Raw genomic sequence first — 21709 nt, forward strand, 5'->3', positions numbered from 1 at the left:
CCCCCCCCCCATTTGCTTTCGGCTGATTTTTCCTTGCACTGTCAAAGAGTGAATATGTCATTTTTATTTGCATTCGTGGTGCTCCATTAATTAAGAATCCTCGAGGAACGTATAAATAAACTACAAAGTGCCTCATCTAAACTTCAGACCGAAACGTAGCAGGTGTCTACCGGCCTGGGACAACCGTTCCAACGCCTCTATCACAAGGCACCTGATGAACCCAAGTGCTGTTGGGCCCAATGCGCATAGATAATAATGGACCTAAATGATTGAAAGACTTGACCTAGAAACAGGAGGCGTTCATCCAGCAGAGAAGAACAGGAGTGTGGATGTATATATCAAGCCAAATAGCAGGATTTGCAGACTTTTGGCTGTCGATGTTGGAGCGTGTTACCACAACCTTTCATCTTGTGCCCCGGAATTCGTTAAGGATATTTGAGCAGAAGAGGATATTAGATTGGCACAAACTCGTCCTTCCTCTACCAACAACAATCGACATTTTGTCAATTGTTGTTGGTTGAAGATTTAGGGAATAACCATGCTGTTATTCTAGCGACCCTGAGGTCGATCTTTTTTATGAGACACGGCAAGCTCCATGTATGAAGGATGCGGTTCTGAACATGGACCTGAAGTATCAACTGTATATAGAGTTTAATTAAATTTGTTCTGAGAAGGTTTATACGTCATTTGAGAGCAGTTACCGATCAGTCTACGACAAGATCACCAACCCGCACTATTGCGATAGCAAATGTCGACTGTCACCCTGTTTCTAGGCGGTAGATGCAATGCCATCAAATGACAATGTCAGTTGAAGCAGTGTCCCATTTCTTGACAAACAAGTATGCATTTGACCAAGCATTTTAAAAATCGGAGCATACGAAAAGGGCCATATTAACTTTGAAACGCGTACTTGTTTGGCCCTGTGAGACGACATCTCGTCGTTGGAAAGGCCTCTGCTGGACTACCAAGATTCGATTGAGTTGGTTTGTACGTAACTAAAGTGAGGAAGGTAAGAGTAAAAGAAATGGTAGTGGCAAGAAGAGGAAGGGAAACGTGTTATTCATTTAACATGATCCAATCATTCTTTGCTGTTTGAATAACAGCGATTGATAATAGCTTTTTGATGCAACGGAAGGGCTTACTGTTCTATAGTAATGAATTGATACGGAGCAAATGTGGTTACAGCCGAGACTGTACAAGCCGATTTGGCTTTGAAATTCCAAGCTGAATATACTCTGTGCTTGAAAAGAATTGTACCTTTTCGATACTTCAGCGTTTGAATTGTGTCAAAGGTTTTCTCTCGTGTGGTACCAAAAAGCTCTATACAAACATCGCGAATAAAAGCAACCCCCCCCCCCCCTCCCCTTGTATAAAATATGGGTATGTTGAAACGTTTATATTTTTATTCTTCTGATGGAGTAGATGATGCAACTTGTTCCCGAAGACTGTTTGATTTAGACTGCAATGCTTCTATTTCAGCATTCCACTCGAGCTTTTCAATCTAAACATGTACACGCATCAGTAAACAAGAAAGCGAAGGATCGAAACCCATACCTCTAGTTGTTCTAATCTCGATTTGAGCTGGTTGATGGTCTGCTGCAATTTTTCTGTCTTTACAGAGTCTTTGGTGCAGTTGAACGTCTTGCTGAGACTCTCCATCTTTGTGTGAGAGTCCGTCAGTTCGACTTTTAGTTTCTCAAAGCGCTCCTCTTTATGACTAAATTGAAATGTTCGCATCAGCACAGCATCAAGGCTATGAAATATTACTTACATTTGTTCCTCTTGCAAGCGTCTGTTTTCAGCTTGCAAACTAGCCACCAACTCCTCCATACTCCACCATTGCGACAAAAGGCCCTTGATGTATCTCTTTTGTTCTTCCATATGAATAGTATCCTCCTCCCATAACAGCATCTGCTGTGTCAGCTGCTTCACTCGATGTTCGTTTTCAGTCACTCGATTCAATGTCGGTTCTAATGTCTTGAGCTCGTTCTCCATCTCAAACACACGTTGCCGAGCACTGTCTAGTTGAATGCGCTGTTCGTTGAGCTGCTTTTCGTAGTCCTTCACTTGATGCGCTGCTCTAGCCATCTGGTTTTGCCACTCTTTGCGCGCTTCACGGTAATTGCGCAGCTTCCCTGATTGCTCATCTTCCCATTTAATGTGTTTTTGCTTGGTTAATGCTGATTCGGCTTTCAGCTTTTCCAGAGCAGATGTAGTCTGATTCAGTTGTGCTTTCAACATGCGAGTGGTGTTGTACTGAGTGCGACAGATGAGTATCAATAATGGTGCAATGACATGTGTGATTCTTACCAGTTGTTGTCTCTCTGCTTCCACAGATGTATCAAGCACATGCTCACGATGAAGGCGTCCTATATGCTGAAGATGTTGTTGCTTTAAAAACAGTTCAAAATTCAGCTCGTTTCTGAGCAACAGCACTTCTCTTTTCAAAGCTGCCAAAAGTAATTTAGTCTCTGATGACATGCCGCTGATATCAATAGACTGATCCGTGCTGGAGGGCGTCGTGGTGTTGGCCATGGGCGTAGAAGGTGTTGTTGTAGTCGGTGTAGGCTCTGCAACTGCATCCCAGACATCATCGCCCACCAACACTTCAGCTCCACTTTTGAGTGCTTTGTGCAATGTCACAATGTTTGAAATCATGTACGGTCTATTAGCAGTGTTGTTATGTTGCTGCTGCGGTGGTTGCTGTGGTGCCTCTATGGATCCACTGCTATCATCTGAGAGTCCCTCCGATCGCTTAGACTCTTTGTTTTCCTCTTTTGCTTCACACCAGAGCGTTTCATCCAACAGATCCAGCTGTTTGTTCTCCTCTGCCTCTTCACTTGCTGTGAAAGCTACTCTGGAAGCCGCGTTGGTCAGGTCAAGTCCCATGATCTGCGCAATCACATCTGGTGGTTCCATTTTCATCCAACGAGTTTTGTCGGTCAATTCAGTTTGTGCGTCCATTACTACTAGACTGGGATGTAACATATGTCTGGTCACTTGAGGCTATGTATGGTTTTCAACTGAGTCAAACTGCTCTCAACAGACACAGGCATCCAACTTACGATGGTTCTAGCTTTGAACGTTTCTTCGTCAAACTCTTCAGGCAATGAAAAGTCGTTTTCCTTGAAATAGACATAGGGTTTGTATAAAAACTTGAGAAAATTGCACGGATACAGGCCGTAGAGCGATGTAAAGAAAGCGCCTGTCTGCGGGTTGGAAGGAGGGGCTGATAATTTTGAAAAGGTATAATCTGTATAAAAACATGTCAGTCAAACCACTACTGCAAATCAGAGCAAGAATGCCATACCGACACAATCCCATCCATCTGCTACTTTTCTGTTGGGCGAGGGATAAGCAAAAGAGTCTGAGCTTTGTTTCTTTCGAAGATCTCTTAATTGATCCCAGCAGATAGCTCTTGCAAAGATATAGAATAATTGAGGCAAAAATTGGGGCAACGAGGTACACATTCTTGGCAGCAACATGATGAGGTTTGTCACTGAAATGGCGATCAAAGTAGTCGAATTATCGTACTGTGAAAAGCAGAGCGATTGAGTAAGTGTTTTTCAAATAGACCAAGTGCACTGTCTTACCATCAACGACTTGAGCATGGATTCGAATAGTGGGGTATCTAGGATCTCGTGTAGGTGTGTTCTTCGTCTCCTCATAAACTCACTCAGCAAATATACAATCTGCAATCGATGCTTGCTGGACAAAAAGTATCTATTCAGCAGATGAAAGAATTGCTGCAGACCCAGTTGTTTAATGCAATGACTGCAACATCAACATAACGCACTCACCTTCGTTTCTGAGGCACCCACCGATAACAGAATAGTGGTGAGATTCTTGGACCACTCATCTTGATCCAAATCCAACAAGGCTTGATGCTGTCTGCTTGTTTCGTCTCTTTCCTCTTGTCTCTGATAGCTGCTTTCTCCCCACTCCAAGTAAGTGTTGACTATTTTATGAAAGTAGACGCAATCTGTCATTTCATGGATTCGCACTAGATCCTGCTCCATGATCAACGAGTCTGTAATAATCAATCGTGTCTCCTTTTTGATGCGAGTGGTATAGCAAGCAGATGTCAGGATGGGTTTCAGTAGATGCCACCAGTCCTCAAATATTCTGGTGGGTCGCAGTATAGGCAGCAATGCCCTCAGCGAACGAAGCAGGATATAGTGCTGTGCATGAGTGCGCTCGATGTCTGGTCTGCACGAGATGACGGTAGCTTGTGTTGCTGGTGTGGGTGCTGCTGCTGCTACTGAGGACTGTGATGTTGGATGAGCAGTACTCGTGTTCTTGCTAGCGCCAATCGTTGTTTCGTATAGCGTAACCAGCTCTTGCGATAGTTTGTCGACAGAAGCTGAATCCACTGAAGCCAAAAGAGAGGTGTCTCCAATGTTGGCACTGGTTTGCTCGTCAATGTATTTTTCTATGGTATCAAAAGAGGACTGCCCCTCTGATTCTGCTGTTGCATTTCGAACAGATTGTGTGATCGATTTGACAATATCTCGTAAGCTCACCATAAAGTGGAAAATAGCAGAAAAAAAGTGGCGATAAAAGGTGTATAATGGCAAGTTTCAGTAATAAAGCAGTCGACTGTTTATTGTCGTGTGCTTTGATGAACATCCGACCACCTCACACACACACACACACACACAAGCCTATATACTGGGGCGATACTCTTTGTCAAATCAGATATGCGCTCATAACATGATTTTTTCCAATTAAAATTGTAATACCATATGCTATTGTCTACATTTTGAATGGTAGAATGGAGGTTTTTATTGGACAAATATGATACAGAATATAGGATGAAGGTGTTTGTAAGTAAGGGTATGATATGGTCAACTTAGTAGTTGATACGGGCAAAGCCAGGTCTTTCGAGCCTAACCTCAGGCATTGGGTAACGTTGTTCATCAGAAACCACCAAGGTTTTTAATGTGGTCTTGATTTCTTTAATCTGAATACCACGGTATAATAACTCATCACGACCGTCGTCAACCGTGGTCGTGGTTGATGTCCTTGAGCCAGAGATGGAGGAGCTACGGGGAGATCCTTGAGAGGAATTATCGTCGTCCAAGGATGAATCAAAGGGAGAAGAAGGCTCCAAGCCAGGCGTCGTGGGTGTCGTGGGCGATGTGGATGCTGCGACTGATGATTTCTTCCAGGGATTCATGAACAGACGAGCAGAGAATCTACGCTTCACGCTGGTCTCTTCGGCTTTAGCGAATGGCTGTAAGATGGAAGCACTTCCAAGTGAAAGAGATGACGGAGCACCGCCAGCAGCAGACATTTGAACTGCAGCGGCAAGTACAGCCGACATGGATTCGATGGTCAAGTCAGGCTGCTGTTGCTGTTGAGGTGCCTGCAAGTCGATGATCTCATCGTGGTTGATTTCCTCGTCGTCATTGTATTGGTATGATGGCTGCTCTTCAGCAGATGTAACGGTGGCAGGTCTTTTGATGGATGCATTTCCAGAGGAAAGTGACGAAGTGGATTTGACTGGAGAAGAGGTGCTTTGAGAGTATTTACGAGAACGAAACATTAGAGGTGATGGAATGAAAGTATGTATTATGAGGATAATGTAAAGGAAAGAAAGAAAAATGAGCAAGAAGAGAGAGATGGCAAAACCAAGGCATGTTATATATGTTTTTTTTTTTTTTATTATATAAAATGTGCTTCACAAAACTAATTTGATAGACCATGTCGGTGAAACGTAGTGCAGAAGGTACACGGTTACTTTGGTCTTGTTCTTGCAACAGCTTGCTCATTGAATATACGGGTTGGCAGGGCTGGGACATACAAATGCTAGTGTCTCAACATCATACTCCTTCTTCTTGTCTTGTTTGTTTGAAAACATATTCTATGTAAAATAGATATTAGATGTGCAATGGATAAAGACAGACGCTATACAGCAAGAAGCTTACATTCCACAAAAGTATAGACATCAGCTGGTTGGCGCACTTATTAGGGTGGAAGCTATGTTCAAAAAAGTCAATCTACAATGTGCTGTATTCGCAAGTGATCCATTTTTATACCAGTCGACACCGCTAAAATAAGATTGCTTGTACTTGGCTATAGGGAATTCCTTGAAGCCAGGTTGGTAACTAAGACCAAATTGCATTGTATCCTGTTGCTTGAATTCTTGCTCCAGCTTCTCTAATCTTAGATTATACTCATTGACAACACGATCAGCAGCTATTTATAGGCGACAAGTATAAATGAATGACATTTGGCTTGCAAATTAAATGCAATATACCCACCTCTCCTTTGCTTCTCATCGCCTTGGATACAAGAACATATGACCATATGAGATGGATCCAATACAAGTTCACAGTAGGGATCGCCTCGAGAAGCTTCATAGACACTGGAGACCTAAAAATACCACATTTAATATCGGGAAATGTATTCCAACCCTTCTTGTCTTACATTAAATAGAGCCACGAGATTCACAAACGATTTGGGGACTTGATCTTTGATTCTCATTAATGCTTGTCGAACATTCTCTTCGAATACATCGGCTTCAGCTAATCCTGGCAATGTGCTCATAGGTGGCTCGCATAAAACACACACGTTATTGGCTCCAATGAACAGCGTAATCAACTTCCACTCATCTCGAATGTCCTTGTACTTTTCAGCCTTCAGCAAATGCACAAGTCGACTAATTTGATCGTCTAGTTCCTGGGCTTTCGATCCACTCACTGCATTATCCAGCTGTTTACCCCGAGAAAGCGGTAATGTATAACCTGTTGGTGGCCCTTTATTAGATGCATTTGTCCATGCTGACAAATAATTTGGGATTGTGTATTCTCCTTTGTCTCCTCCAACTGAGAATACCTTTCCTCTGTATTCAAGAATAGTCGAGAAGGGTGGTCTCCCTATATAAAAGTGTCGTATTACTATACTTGCCTGAGAAAATGTAGTCTGATAATGTATACTTGCCGGAGATCATGCCAAATCCTGCGCTGATGCTGTCGCCAATGGCAATGACAGCCTTGATGTCCTATATAATTTGGGTTATTCGTCGTTTTTCTTTCTGAAAAGTTGCTCTATATGCATACATTGGGCCGCAAATGATAAGCATCTCTATTCAATATAGCGTCATGCCAGATGAAGGGCTCGCAATCAAAAGCTGGCACCGGGAATAAACAAGCGTCGTCGTCTTTGGATGTATTTCTGTGTCCTAGCGTGTTGTGAAACTGCTCTAGCAACTGAATCCATTCGTACGAGAACGGTGATAGAATCGAGCTACTGCTTGCTTGTTGCTGCTGTCGCTGTTGTTGGTGAAACACACGCTGCTCCTGCGGATTGTCAGTCTGAAACGCAAATGCTGATTGCTTCTCTCTTGTACTGCTCAAACAGGCTGCGAAGAATATAATATGTATTAGCCTTGCACTTCGCATATGGTATGTAACTGTAACTGTATGAATAAAATAAACGAAAAAAAGGATAGAGAAAAAGCAAATAAATAGCTGATCATACACATCATTTACACAACAATCAATCACAGGGACTGTCTCTGCTGTCTGCCTGATGGTTGCATGATTGAATGATTGAATGACAGTAATATATCACATGATTTTGGATTTAGAGCCAAAGTTGCAGTTTGCTTGGCTTGCTACGTTCAAAAGTGTATGTTCCGTCAGCAGGGCAACAAGCATCAGTATCATGCTTAGCGTGATGATGGATAGCAGCAGCAACCACCAAAACTAAAGGCCGCAATTGATTTTCATTTTCGTCAAGTGAGCCCTGGCTGCATAATTTTTCCGAATTTTGACGTAGTTTGAGGAGCTCCTCACCATTATGCCTAATAAACATACATTCTGTGTCTAAGTACTGCTGTAGAATACTTTAATTGAAATCTAATGATATTATTTTTGTGCATGCTTTTCACCATGAATTTTGAGCAATTTTTATTAATAGAAAAATGTGTTTCTACGCGAGAAGTGCAAGATTTATCTCATCAAACATCAGTTTAGCAATGTACACCAGACACTTGATATGGGTACCGTTGTATTCAATTTGAATTCGCTACAAATTTTATATAAGTTTGAAGGCGTGTTGACTATCAAGAATCAAGTAATTTTGTCGTCGATAGATTTCGAAATCCCATGGATCATCATTCAGAATATTAGAAATTGAAGCTCCGTTGACCTTCCGCATGTGTACACCTCACAAGTGTGCATTTGACCAAGCATTTTAAAAATCAGAGCATACAACAAAATTGCAATTTTTCATTAAGAATTCCTTGAAAATGTAGTTGCAGGCGTTAATACGAGTATTTCTGCACATTTTGTATTAATACATACCATATATAAAAATTGCTTTTTTGCAGGTCAAAATTCGGATAATAGCATATCCATTAAGTTAGGATAAGTGTACCCTCATCAGAAACGGCTCAAAATGGCCAACTTTCCGTGGCCCAATTTTTTCTCTAAAAATGCGTCTGAAAGTAACAGCGAGCTCTGAGGATTCGTTTGGCGTATTCTGGAGCCTTTGAATCGTGCAACACCCCATTTATTTTGCTTTCAAAATCATGAAAAGTAGGCTTGTGATTACCTCGCATGGATTGTTTTGTATACACTCGTCGTCCTCTGAGGTCTTGAGTGCAAAACAACAGATACATCATGAAGTTTAGTTTCATGCTGATAATCTTGTTTGTTTGAGAACAGAAGTTTCGTGAAGTGAAGGCTTCATGTTGTTTGAGCATCAAGCATTTATTAATAAAAATCAAGCTTTGAAAGCCATAAATACGGATGCATTAGTCTTTAACGCGTTCGGATGACTAACACAGTCTTTTATACGCATGATTAGCTCTTGCTTGATATGCTCTTCGTGAAAAAGCGGCTGAAATTCTATTCGTGTATATTGGGCTAGTCGTTAACAGCGGGGTGATTTGCAATCTGCATAGCCTATTTGTAAGCGACTCTAATGTTCAGAGCCTGGCATCAAATGCAGCTCCAGCATTTTGAGCTTCAATGAGGGTACAACAAAAAAGCCATGCCTAGAGAATGCAATGATAGCACTTGAGGCTATACTGTCAACGTTGCATTAAATGACGAATAACGTCTTGAAACATTAGATGAGCTTATTGGTGCGACTTTCATTCGCATGAGATGGACTGTACCTGTGTTTCAGTGGTCCACAACCATGTCACTCGATAGTGTGGTACCTTGCCATATACTGGTTTGCATGCACAACGAGATAATAGAAGGGTCAATTATCGTACAAGTGAAACTGAGTACATAAGCATCAGGGTTGCTTGAATACAAATGAGCACTTTTGAGTAATTGTTGCGGTTTTAGAGGGCTTGATATGATAATCCAATCTTACATAATACAAAAAACTTGATTTGTTGTTGTTACTTGTTACGGTCATTAAAGCAGAATTTGTGATCATCTCGTATCGATGCGTCAAATAGAGAAATGTGGTATTATATAAGTTCAGACTGTCGTAGCACTGCATATATAGGCATGCTGGGTTATTACTTGATCCCGCCTGCTGTTGTTTGACATGACCACCCGCATACAAGCTATCTGGCATATGAATGGATCTAATCTGTAATCATTAATTGATTTAGGTTTCAACCAAATATCAATGATGTTCACACTGGCTTAATTCTGTGTTGACACATGGAGTTCCCTACGAGAATTTGATGTTGGAAAGCCAGTGCAAAATGTTTATTTACTTGAAATTTACGTAAACAGCCCTCATTTGAGGTATATCTACCATCTTTATTGATCTACACTATTTGGCCTTGTTTATATTGGATTTCTAGATTGGCACATCAATTACAGCTGTATGCAAACAATGCTTGCAAGCTTCGTTCTTGCATCGTTTCGTTTCTTTGTGCCACGGGAAAACCAACATGAATTACTACATTTACCAAGGTACACTCCTCCCAACCTATGAAATGCCGTGATTGAAATGAAATTCATTACCAAATCGTCGCACAAGCAGCCAGCCCTGACTTGTGCACCCTTCTTGAAACACAGAACTCGTTTAGATAAGCACACATTTTACCGAGGTTCCTTTTACAGGCATTCAGCCCAATCATCCATCAATACGACTGATGAAGTAGACTTGAATACTCGACTACTTGAATGAAGCAGAGAAGAACCCGGCGTACATTGTGCTCTGCTGCTCATCGACTATTTGTTGCGTGCATGATTATATTCTCAGCACATGTATTCAAGCATTCCAGTATACAGGTATCTCATATTTTTTTTATAAAGCAAATGGCAAATCGCACTTGGATACGATCCAGTGATGATGTACATGTTGCTCCATTTTACAATGAGCAGCAAAAGATGGCTCTTCTTCCGCACGTGCGACGAGAATGTTTAGCTGAGCACAATGTCACCTCATTATTTTTCTTCAGGGTAGAGCTTGGTTTTACAGGGTCCAAGGAAGGGCCCTTTCCCTCGGGTGTTTCTGCATCTGAGGCCTGGATTGGATAAGCGGAGCTTACCTAAAGGTAGTGTTTTATGAGACACATGGACCCTTTTTTTTCGTCCAAAGAAATGCGAGAATGTCTCTCTCTCATTGAAAAAGCTTTTATTTCGTCTTCAGTAAAGGAAAAAACTTTCATTTTCCCTTTTTTCCCTTTTTTTTTTCATCACAAATACCCTTCTCGCCATGAATTCTCTTCAAGTTCACCAACAAAAAGCACATCCACTGAGGGAAAAGCGGCTCAAAGTGTCAAGAGCCTGCTTTACATGTCGAGTCAAGAAGATAAAGGTAAAAACCTCGCACATTTGCAAAGCTCATGCCATCCACTTGCTCACCAAATTGCTTTCGATTTCCACAGTGTGATGGAGTTCAACCTTGTATGCAGGTAAATAGTTGTTGGATGTGGATGGTTGTAGGATTCGTTTACTAAATGTGGGATGGTTTGTTCATGCTTGACATGTCACAGTGTAAAGGTAGGCTGACGCTATTGATACAAAGCATGGCATGCATCTAACGCTTGTGCTCGTTCTTGTAGCAAGACGAAGGCCCTGTTCCTTTTCCAAAGATGGCACTGTGGACGAAACTCAGCAATTGCCTGATGCTTATCCCGCCAACAATTCCAGTGTGGAAGATGACAGACAGCCCAAGCAGCCTCATCAGTACACAAACCATTCTTCAACCACATCTGCCTCCAAAAAGAGACTCTTATGCATGGACGATGAATGTCAGCATGCCAACGACGTGAGTTTGGAACAGCAGAAATCCAAAGAGCAAGGCGAGTTGAACAAGACGTTTCAGCAGCTGGAGAGACTCAGCATGATGTGGCCAGGTGAGGGTAGAGAAGGTCGATGGTTAGTTGATATCAACCTGTTATTCAATGGTGCCGAGGAAACAACCATGAATGAACCAGCGCAGCCTACTTCAGCATCCTTTCTCAACCTGAACAATAACCTGCTGGCCCTCTTCTTCCGTCACCGACATACCATCTTCCCGATTCTTCCCAAATCCATATTCTATCGCTTATTGGAGCATCGAGATGCATTAATTACGCCCTTATTGCTAAACAGCATGTATTGCAATGCTGCTCATTACTCGCAAGAAGATGCAACGGAAGCAGACAACTACTTTAAAACTGCCCAGACATTGCTAGACACCTACATCGATACCCCCAATCTCAGTCTGGTCATTTCGCTCTGCCTCTTGTCTACATTTGAATCCAACCGCTATGGCACAGGTCCTCCTATTGGGAGAAGCAAGGCTTGCATCTACCGTGACATGGCCTGCCGCATGTGTTACGATCTCAAATTACACAAACGATACAGCTTTCATAACACTGGTGCGACTCCGGATGACATTGAGCTTCGTAAGCGGGCGTATTGGGTTTGTTATTGCTTAGATAAGGTGCAGAGTTTGGTTGCTGGTAAACCGTATTTACTGTCTTCCAAGGACATTGATATTGATTTCCCTGTGGTGCTTGGTACTGACGACAGCAGCGAATTTGATGTCAACACCTGTTTTCTAGAGCACATCAAATTGATGCAAATCAGCGAGCGGGTGCTTCAACTCGAGATTCCAGATCGGCAAGCGGGCATGCTGCGGTCGCCTGAAAACGAACAGCTGGTGCTTGATCTCGACGGACAGTTGCTTTATTGGCTGCGAAATCTGCCGCCATCACTGCAGTGGACGCCTCTCAACACAAACAATGACACGATACCCACACAGCCCCCCCAGAACGCTCTTGTAGCTCATCTGCATCTCGTCTTCAACTTCTTGGAGATCTCCGTTTTACAGCCTATCGCATCCACATCACTCAGTTCTTCACCTGCATCGCTGATCATTCAGCAACGCTGTGCTTCAGTGGCCACCAATCTCACTCAATTGACCTGCGCCATGGCAGAGCAGCCCACCTTTGTCATCTCCTTCGCCTTCATGGCCGAAGCAATCATGGCTGCCCTCCGTGTGCACATTATGAATTGCGCAGATGAAAAGACCAGCACTGCCCGCCATGCTCGATTCATGTTTCAGCGCTCCTTGCGCTCCATGCGGATTATTCTTCATCACCGGGTGCTTGATCGTATTCAAGACTTTGCTACCACGATTGAAAAGGCACTGGTCGATGCTGACACCGGCAACAGCAGTAGTCGAAATAGCAGCCCAAAGATCCATGTCTTGTCGCCCATCATTCCTCGAACAACTGCATCAGCATCCACACACAATACGATTGTACCCATGCCAATGGACCACTATTCCAGCGTAGATGAGCGCTGGCCAGCGAGGGCTAACAACAACAGTAATGGTATTTTACCCTATGGACTTGTATCGCCTACATCTAGCACTGCCTCGGCTCCTCTGGAAAAGTCTGCCGTGTCTCGTGATGAAGACATTGCACGTCCACACTCCTCACTATCGCAAATGAACCATGTCTACAGTCATTTATCAGCACCACATTCGTCCACCACTTCCATGACGACAGCAACGCCTCTCATGGATCCCTACTCTCGACCCACAACCTTCCAAATACCTGCAACAACTTCATCAACACCAACCGCATGGCGATCGCCTGCTGTCTCTCCCAACCACAGCAAGAATTCATCGTCGCAGCCAACACCGAACCAGGAACAACAGCAAATGGAGATGTATTCAAACATCTGGTCAAGAACATCGCTCGAAAACGGATTACAGCAGTTTTCATCTGATCATTTAGACAACTCGTTCATTAATTCCACCAGACAGCAAATCAGACAGGAAAAAGAAGAAAAGCAGCACTTTGAACCGGCCCCTTCCTCGTCGTCTTCTGCTGCCGCCAACACAATGCAGGCAGCCAGTAGTTTCGACACGACAGTATCGGGTGCTGATAGCAGCAACACAGCTGTTGGAAACGGACACATGACGGCAGACTCAGAACTGTACTCTTTGTGGGACCAGCAAGCCAACAAAAATAATGAACCACAACAGCAACCAGCAACCATGCTCACTCCACAGCCTCAAACGACAAGCAGCAGGTACGGCTTGGGCGTCTATGCTTCTGCTCAGCAACACCACACAGACGTGATCCGTCAACATATGCCAGATCTGAAGCCAAGTACTTCCAATAGACCGGTTCTACTGAATCACCACGGCCAAGTAGTTGTTGCTGGTGCAAACCAAAGCAATCATTCCATGCATTAAATTGTTGTAAATAGTCATCATCCTATGCCCATGTAAAAATATGAATTATGCAAATAAATATATACTTTAAAGAAATGTGCCTCGTTTTCAGTGACATGGTCTCATAAACGCACTGACCATGGCTCTAGCTTCCGGCATTAAAATGTGCAGCTATCAAGCAGACATGTGCCTGGCATGTGGCATTTCATACTAGATGGAATTGACGCCAGGCTTGAACTCTATCAACAACTCACAATACACTCAATGCATAAATCATATAGCCTATGCAAGGGTACGAAATGTTAGGTATGGGAGCATGCTTTGACCTTGTTGCAGCGAAACGTCCATTCGTTTAAATACCTATTTTGAGCACTTTGATGTTCCTCAAGTTCCCGGACCACACGATTTTTATTGTTCTCTCTGATCCAATCGATCCAGCGCCTCCTTTATTAGTCTTCTCTTTGAGTTCACTGCCAACTAAGCACTCATTTCAATTGACTCATACAAACAAGCAATATATACGCCTAATGAATAAGATGAGAGTCAATTGATTGTGCACTGTTGTATTGCGTCAAAAAAGCTCCTCTGTCTTTTCCCTGAAACATCTAAAACATCATGAGATTTATTTCCATGATGATGATGGAAACTGGAGTTGAACTCTATCAAGATGGCAATGAGGAATTGCGGGGTGTTCTCACAATTATAGGACTCATCTCTATACAGAACGACCAAACTAATTTCAAGTGTCGTATCGATTGGATGCGCCACTAAATACGAGGAAAATCTTTTTTTTTTTTTTTTTTTTTTTTGGCTACTATAAATTGCCAACAGATTCCCTATGCTTCCATTCAAGCATCCTTTCTCTCTTATGTAATGAATAGTAATAAATTGACATTTTCAACGGCTTCTTTCTACACATCTTTCCTGTCTGACAAAGGAGAATCCAATTCATTTGGGCACCATCGGCAGTTCCTCCAAAGTCCTCTCTGGAAGCCCATCTCAAGCACGCATCAACCCGCCAAAGAGGATGAAAAGAAGCAAGCTACTGCAGTTGCCAGGCAAGCTGCAAAGAATGCATTACAACAAGCCATCTACATCTTGCCTAAATCACCATCGCATGTCTCTATTTATCTTCAGCTTCCTAAATTTCGCTCTTTGTCTGTGTTGATGCGATGTGGCCATGTATCTCAATTGGTTGAAAATTGGCTTTGTAATCCTATGGAACAATTGAAACGAAACGCAGAGAAAAACCAACACTATAGGTTGCACCAGCAGCGGCCAAATCGACCCCGTCGTACCTCATCAAGCGCACCGCTATGCATCATGCCATCGTCAACAACGAGTGAAGCCGGCCTTTTACCCGTTGTCAGTCATGAAAATGCTGTCGTTCCTGCGTATCGCAAGCATGAGAGCACCGTATCTGTTCATTTTCAAATACCTCATGAGCAACAAGAGCATATGGAAATACGGTACGCCAATGTACCGTGTCTATTCACCGTTGTATGTGTTACATATCATTGCGGAACTGTATCGTTGTCCGTGAACCAAATTGACTCTTTGGATTTTCTGCTATCACCAAATACAATGAACCCGTTTTTGGTGCAATGCAACCTGGTGCCACAACATCCTGTTACCGTACATCAACTGGTACCCTCGTCAAGCTCTGTGTACCATCAACAGCTCCAAATCTGCGATTTTGAAGACGTTTCGTCACAGCAAACAAAAGAATGTCCAGCTATTGAAGAGGATAGCAACGAGTTCTACTTGAATCCTGAGCCACGGATCAGGGAGCTACATACGACAATTCAAGAGGATGACGAGGCACTAGATCATCAAAAGACGTTGCTTCAGACACCAGCTGTTGAGCTTTTGCATTACAAGGAGACATTGTTGTATCAGCAAGAAAACGATGACGATGAAGCATCCGGCATGTTCACCTCAGACGAAGATTTCTCATTGATTGACGAAGAAGATGACATACCAGAAGATGGCAGCAATTATCATTACCATAAAGCCAGATCAGCATTACTTGAACTCGTGCAGGACACGCTTCAATACATTGAATCCAGTGGTGGCGCGTTAACAGACGAATTGAATAACTTGGCACCTAAGCTTTTCGATTACTGCTCTTCATTGTAAATAATAAAAATCTATTTATTCATTCAAACACAAATTACACTTCTAACTCTGTCGCGAAGCTCTTTACCAAAACCAATAGCATCCAAATAATTCTCAATGGATCCATACTCCTTGTTCAAAAAGCTTAATAAATCTCTCATATTTTGAGGCGGTGCTTGAGCAAAGTCTTCGGATAATCCAGACCTTCGCACTTCTTCAAGCATTTCGTCATAGATAGGTGCTAAAGCCTTTTGTGTCTTGGCATAGTCGTTGACAATAATATCTTCAGGCACTCCAGCAATAGAGAGGATCAATGCGGATACCATACCAGTTCTGTCTTTGCCTTGAGTGCAGTGAATTTCAATGGGATAGTTTTGAGGATCGGCAAACACCATCAAAGCCTCTCGAATTTCTGCTTTACAGTAGGTGGCAAACTCTCTGTACATCTTATTCACGCCCATGGGTGTCAACACCTTTTGCCCAATAATGTATGCTGCTTTCTTGCGCTGACAAAATGCCATCAGATAGATGATGTATCTAGCAACCAATTGAGTCGGTCTGTCAACACAAGCCTCGGCAACGATGCCCATTCCACTTACAGTTTCAAATGGAAAGAACAAGATGCAAAGACGCAATATCTTTGAAAGTTCTTTCCTGCAAAATCCACTCTGTACTTTTTTCTAATCAGCGTGCCATGTCCTGTTGTATCGAAATTCTCAGAGGTCTGTGCCTTTATAGAGACATCGTCGTCTACCAAGGTCGAGGCGTCCAACTACTCAGAGTTAATACCATGTAACTTCGCGTGTATACTCAATGACGATACTTTACACTATCCAGAGCGCTTGTGGGAAAGCTCTTGTCAATAGGCAGGCCCTCTCTTCCTTCCATACTATAGGCGGATGTTCACTGTCAATCACCATCCAGTTTCAGACTATCCAAATTCTTACCCTGTACGCAAGTCAAGAATGGTATTGATATTATGAGCTTTAATAAAAGCATCCACATCCTCCTGGCTCATATTGTCCAATGTAGCAGATCTGAAAACTAGTCCTTCTTTGACATACCTACCAAAAAGTCAATGAATACCAGCTTTCGGCTTCTTCAAAAATATATATAGTTACTTTTTTTTCTCGGCATTATCAGCAGAGGAGACACCTAAATCTCGAAAGTTCAGCACGCCAAAGCTACCTTCTTCTGTGTTTCTATAGGCATGGCCCATTGATTTTTCTTCAGACATATTTAAGTGATATTTTTTAACAGGGAAACAAGAGATGAACGTGAACTTGTTAATGTGGTCCCATTTTGTGTTTCTGAAATTAGGAGCCAGCCGTTTTCGTTTTTGCCTGAAATAGAAACAGAAAACCCACGCAATCTGACAAGCTAATACTTTTCTAGGCGTCGACATGAGAAGGAAATTATGACTAAATCACTATTAGGTCATCAACGCAAATGTAATGTAAAAAAAAAAAAAAAATCTTCCAGGACTAATCTAATGATCTTCTCATTCCATATTTTCACCATGAGATCATTTTTCGTCTATCATTTTCGTACCACATGTACTCTTTCAAATGATTTATGCAGCCGAGAGCAGAGAGATTTAGCTTTTTGACGCTGGTAAACTACAAAACGAAAATATAATGGCAAATTCGTGATGCTGTGATTTGCAGCAGATGCTTGATTATTCCATGGTCAGTGTTGATTTGTATATATATACAGGAAAGCCTAGAAAAGCAGTTGCCAGCTAGTAATATAAGGCAGGGCACAAAAAAAATAGGGAAGATGCCAGAAAGAAAAGGGAAGCACCAACTTTAGACAAGACGAAAAGCTTTTGTATGAGCCGTATTCGACACACTACTCTTATGCAAACCATTGTTCGCTATCAGGCATGCTAAGCTGCATTGACTGTAGCACTATGACACATGGATCTGATGGCAGCAAACGTCTTGATGCATTCAAGGAACAGCTTTGTATAAAGCCCTTGACCTGAAGACTGGATAGTTCAGCTGATGAAAGTTTTTAAACCTAGAATAATCAATTGAAGCCGATTTTGCCACGAACTGACATGAATAAACGAGTGGGGCGCTGGTCGACATGCTTATATATTCAATTTTTGCTTCTTGGCTTCCCACCATCACATGAAGACCATCCTAGAACTGTGGATTTGACTCCTATAAGACACTTTACATTTGTGTCAATGAAAACAATTTATATACGGGCAGGTAGCATACTTGCGATGCCTTTTACTAGTCAAAAATAAGTGAATTTCAGCGAAATCTGGACTGATTCGAGACGTGTTTTCTTGTGCTAGAAGCCGATTTAGACCACCAGAATAGCACTATATAATTGCTCTCGCCTAGCATTCACTTCCTGACACCTTTGCTCAACTTTTTGAAGACCTAAAAAACATGACCAAACATCGTCCAAAAACCATGAGGGGTGCCTCATGGTTTCCATCAAAAATCAAACGATCGCATTTTTCATCTTGAAAATGAAAACTTTTACTATGGTATGTATTGAATCAAAATGTTTCTCTCGATCCAAAGCGACCTCTGAAACCACGTATATGAGGCCTTCATATGCAAAATGAGGATTTTTTCGCTAAAATCCTCATTTCGTATTTTATCGAATTACTCTATAATTTCATTCAAATCACCTACTACATTTGGCATCATTGGAAGCGCCTTGAAAAGTACATTCAGAAAGCTTAAGGAAGCATGGGGTGGGCATCACAGTTTACATAGTCGAATTTGGCAAAATAGTTCAATGAAGTAGATTTTAATCAGATTTTGACCAATCTGGAACAAAAAAAAAGGCTGAGCGGAGATTGATCAATTTTGGTGGCTGGCCTCCCAATGCTTTTCCAATGAACACAATCGACGTTTTGTGAAGCTATTATCGTACTACAGGTTAATTTTAGCACCTTTTAATCCTGTTGTAAACTCTTATATTTTACAAGTGTAATCGTACAGATTGATTTTCCAAATGTAAGCTCTAATTATAAATCCTTTTCAACATCAAATGCTAAATGGTCACCCTCCTAATTTATCCACAACTTTGCTTCATATTAAGGTATATACGAAAAAGTCAGAACTCACTAAACAAATACAATGCTTGCACTCTTTGTAGCCATGTATTAACGAATTTTCTTGAAGAATAGCATTATCTGCCAGACATCAAACGAGCGAGCAAAGGCAATGCATTGATAAAAGAGAACATTCCATGCCCAAACTAAATCAGAGAAATGATCTTATTATAGAAACAACGTGAATAGGGGCATCAGATGTCAAAATAGCAACCATATTATACCATCTTCTGATAAGCCTTGTGATCACGTTGATGATTTTAGCCTTTTTTGAATGAAAAGAACATTCAATCAATCAATCTCTCAATGCATTAGTTGAATTGGGCACCAACGTCATAATAATGGACCTGAAGGACTAGCATATCTTGTAATTCTTAATTTCCTCATTTAGAATCGAAAAAGACCCTTCTCCTAATTCATGTCATACAAGGAAACAAAAGGAAGTTCTTTCTACAAAAATGTTTAACATGAGAACGACCAATGGAAGATGATCGCTGGTATGCTCATGCAGTCCATTGTTGACACTTGATGCAAACGCTGACAAAGATACAATAATGATGTAAATTAGAACAATTTATGCACATTAGAAAGTTTAAGATAAACGTATTCTATCAGTTGAATAATTGTGTGGGGGGGGAGGGGGGGTTTTTTTTTTAGCAGATTAGATAGGTTCGCGCTTTAGAAATCGAATATATAGTTCATTCTAATGAAAAGGAGGAATTAGTGGAATGGAATCAGTCTAGATGTCTGTAATATGTGAGGGTTAGTGCCATTCATTCAGAGGAAAGGCCAGATCATTATCACAAAGCCGTTTGTATTTCTTTTCCATGTACGTAGTTCTGTTTTGGGGTTAATTGCCGGATTTCCTCCTTTCGAATCAATCCGGGAGACTCTGGGATTCTCTAGTAAAACATACCAAAGAATGCGGGGTGAGAAAAAAAATTTACTTGCAAGCCAAGGATGTTTATTGACCTGGTTTGAGAACAAGTTTCCGAGATTAGCCGAATAAACCAAAGTGTTTTGATTTCTACAGCAAAAAAAACAAGATAACAGAGAGGTGAAAAAAGCAGTGTGATGATTCAAAGAAATAATGAGCACGATATTTATTCGAATAAATGGTATGTCTCTCCTGCTCGTCATGTCACGACAGTGTAACCTTTCTTGGGAATTATAACACTGCTCGGTTCATTTACCTTTTGAAGGTATACCAGCACGTAGTTACAAATTGGGGTTTGATTTCGCCCGCTCAATTAACATGACATGTATGAGGCCGCGGATACTATAGCTCAACATTTGCTGTTTTAGCCATCTAGGCTTGGCTCCATGTGTTGCATTCTCACGTTGACTGCGGCTACATTGCTTAGTATCTCGTCTACTATAAGAAAGAATCTCAAGAATCTTAAGGTCATTTTGATGCAACCTTAATTCGCCACAGGATTTGGAGTGGCGGAAAGTCTATCAAATATATCGAAATGTATTACGATTGGTTGGTCTGCTATGGTCTAAGTATACCACCCTGAAATGCCCGAATATTGAGATTAAACATAGATCGAAAAAAACCCATATTTGTAGTAAAATTTTTTAGTATATAAGGGTGGCCTACTTTGACTAAAGACTTTACTCTGTATTAAAAAACTCTAAATCACTCAACATACTTTATACTTTATTGATTTGTTCTAATGGAATCAACGATTTAAATCAACTGAACTATACCCTGAATTAGAATAAGAAAACTGACAACTGCACAAAATGATGAATCAACAAGAACAACAAGACTTTATTCCTGGTCTTCAACTCATGTGTCTTACGCCTGAAGATGATTACCAGTACAACGACGAAGAACAAGATCAAGAAGAATACAACTGGATCGATGACTGTGAATGTCAAGAGAACCTTGCTACCATCCTGTCCTTGAATCCTGAAGAATGCGTGATTGACAGCGAGAATCATATCCAAAATGTCGACGGTGTTCACCTTTTCTTTGAAGAACTTGGTTGCTTTACTGAAGAACCCGAGCCAATCGATCCCACTCGCGATTATGATGCTGAAGCCAAGATTCTAATCGAGGAAAGAAACAAGACTCGCAAGCAACACGTCGAGCTGTCTTGCTCTCCAATGCCTTCCCTTGACGATACCACATCTGGTCTTAGCAGTACATCCTCCAGCTTTCATCACGATGATCAGCCTACCTTTCTAGCTGATGTTCGCTCTCCTCTTTATATGGGCGGCCATTGTGGTCAACAAAAAATGACCGCATACGCTTACTCGCCTCATGCTTTTAGTTCCATCAGAACTCCCATCTAAAGAATATTTATATACACACTCAAGCACAACATTTATACATATTATATAAGCATTCAAATCTTAATTCGCATCTCTCCCCCCCCCCGCCTGTATTTTTATTTTCAAGCAATAAACTATCTCTATCATTATCACTTTCAATAATTCTCTTTGGCTTCCTTGGGCAGACTCTCGCTCTTCTTTTTAATAACACCCAAGTGGATGATACGATCGCCTGACATTGCCACAGGATTTGAGCTACGACCAATAACCTGCAGATACGCACAGTAAGATGTATGTCACTATTCCATGCTGTATAATCACTTACTATGCCACTACATGGTGCATAATATTCATCGACCACATTACCAAAGATGTTCTTTATACGAGCAATCAAGTCTCCCTTTTTAATGATGGTATTTACTCCAGGATACACCTCTAAAACACCACCCGTTTTAGTGTAAATCTATATTTATCATGGTGGGTGAGCTGACAACATCGAACCACTTTCTCATCATTCCTATTTCACATTACCCAAAATCCCTTTGAACACAAAATGGTATTAGGGGGGCCTAATGCTACCTGGTCATCTGTTATGGGTTGGTAATCCAGGGTATACATTTCCAA

The 21709-nt window shown here is 41.6% G+C and overlaps 8 protein-coding genes across 8 annotated transcripts; 3 read left to right on the forward strand and 5 right to left on the reverse strand.

The window, feature by feature from the left end:
- Positions 1–1402: 1402 nt before the first annotated feature.
- On the reverse strand, positions 1403–4526 carry ATC70_004963 (uncharacterized protein; the record flags this gene model as incomplete). The annotated part of the gene is made up of 8 exons (XM_064824262.1): positions 1403–1501; positions 1555–1717; positions 1772–2256; positions 2311–3006; positions 3066–3253; positions 3311–3533; positions 3594–3746; positions 3801–4526. The coding sequence occupies 8 exons, from the start codon at positions 4524–4526 to the stop codon at positions 1403–1405; spliced, it is 2733 nt and encodes a 910-aa protein (XP_064677198.1).
- Positions 4527–4852: 326 nt separating this feature from the next.
- Positions 4853–5548, reverse strand: ATC70_004964 (uncharacterized protein; the record flags this gene model as incomplete). Its single annotated transcript, XM_064824263.1, has 1 exon — positions 4853–5548. The coding sequence occupies one exon, from the start codon at positions 5546–5548 to the stop codon at positions 4853–4855; it is 696 nt and encodes a 231-aa protein (XP_064677199.1).
- A 222-nt stretch (positions 5549–5770) lies between these two features.
- Positions 5771–7406, reverse strand: HAS1_1 (ATP-dependent RNA helicase; the record flags this gene model as incomplete). Its single annotated transcript, XM_064824264.1, has 7 exons — positions 5771–5866; positions 5931–5982; positions 6042–6201; positions 6267–6378; positions 6433–6881; positions 6946–7006; positions 7065–7406. The coding sequence occupies 7 exons, from the start codon at positions 7404–7406 to the stop codon at positions 5771–5773; spliced, it is 1272 nt and encodes a 423-aa protein (XP_064677200.1).
- A 3479-nt stretch (positions 7407–10885) lies between these two features.
- ATC70_004966 (uncharacterized protein) lies at positions 10886–13623 on the forward strand (the record flags this gene model as incomplete). The annotated part of the gene is made up of 2 exons (XM_064824265.1): positions 10886–10928; positions 10991–13623. The coding sequence occupies 2 exons, from the start codon at positions 10886–10888 to the stop codon at positions 13621–13623; spliced, it is 2676 nt and encodes an 891-aa protein (XP_064677201.1).
- An 852-nt stretch (positions 13624–14475) lies between these two features.
- SNQ2_4 (ATP-binding cassette transporter snq2) lies at positions 14476–15741 on the forward strand (the record flags this gene model as incomplete). Its single annotated transcript, XM_064824266.1, has 1 exon — positions 14476–15741. One exon carries the CDS (start codon positions 14476–14478, stop codon positions 15739–15741), a length of 1266 nt encoding a protein of 421 aa, XP_064677202.1.
- A 23-nt stretch (positions 15742–15764) lies between these two features.
- Positions 15765–16957, reverse strand: ATC70_004968 (Cytochrome b5 heme-binding domain-containing protein; the record flags this gene model as incomplete). The annotated part of the gene is made up of 5 exons (XM_064824267.1): positions 15765–16257; positions 16320–16492; positions 16549–16609; positions 16668–16784; positions 16842–16957. 5 exons carry the CDS (start codon positions 16955–16957, stop codon positions 15765–15767), a joined length of 960 nt encoding a protein of 319 aa, XP_064677203.1.
- A 3594-nt stretch (positions 16958–20551) lies between these two features.
- ATC70_004969 (uncharacterized protein) lies at positions 20552–21106 on the forward strand (the record flags this gene model as incomplete). The annotated part of the gene is made up of 1 exon (XM_064824268.1): positions 20552–21106. The coding sequence occupies one exon, from the start codon at positions 20552–20554 to the stop codon at positions 21104–21106; it is 555 nt and encodes a 184-aa protein (XP_064677204.1).
- Positions 21107–21240: 134 nt separating this feature from the next.
- On the reverse strand, positions 21241–21703 carry ATC70_004970 (uncharacterized protein; the record flags this gene model as incomplete). The annotated part of the gene is made up of 3 exons (XM_064824269.1): positions 21241–21354; positions 21411–21548; positions 21617–21703. The coding sequence occupies 3 exons, from the start codon at positions 21701–21703 to the stop codon at positions 21241–21243; spliced, it is 339 nt and encodes a 112-aa protein (XP_064677205.1).
- Between the last annotated feature and the right edge of the window lie 6 nt (positions 21704–21709).

Source organism: Mucor velutinosus, assembly GCF_035048745.1.
Source record: "Mucor velutinosus strain NIH1002 chromosome Unknown tig00001542, whole genome shotgun sequence".
In the NCBI taxonomy this organism is placed as follows: Eukaryota; Fungi; Mucoromycota; class Mucoromycetes; order Mucorales; family Mucoraceae; genus Mucor; species Mucor velutinosus.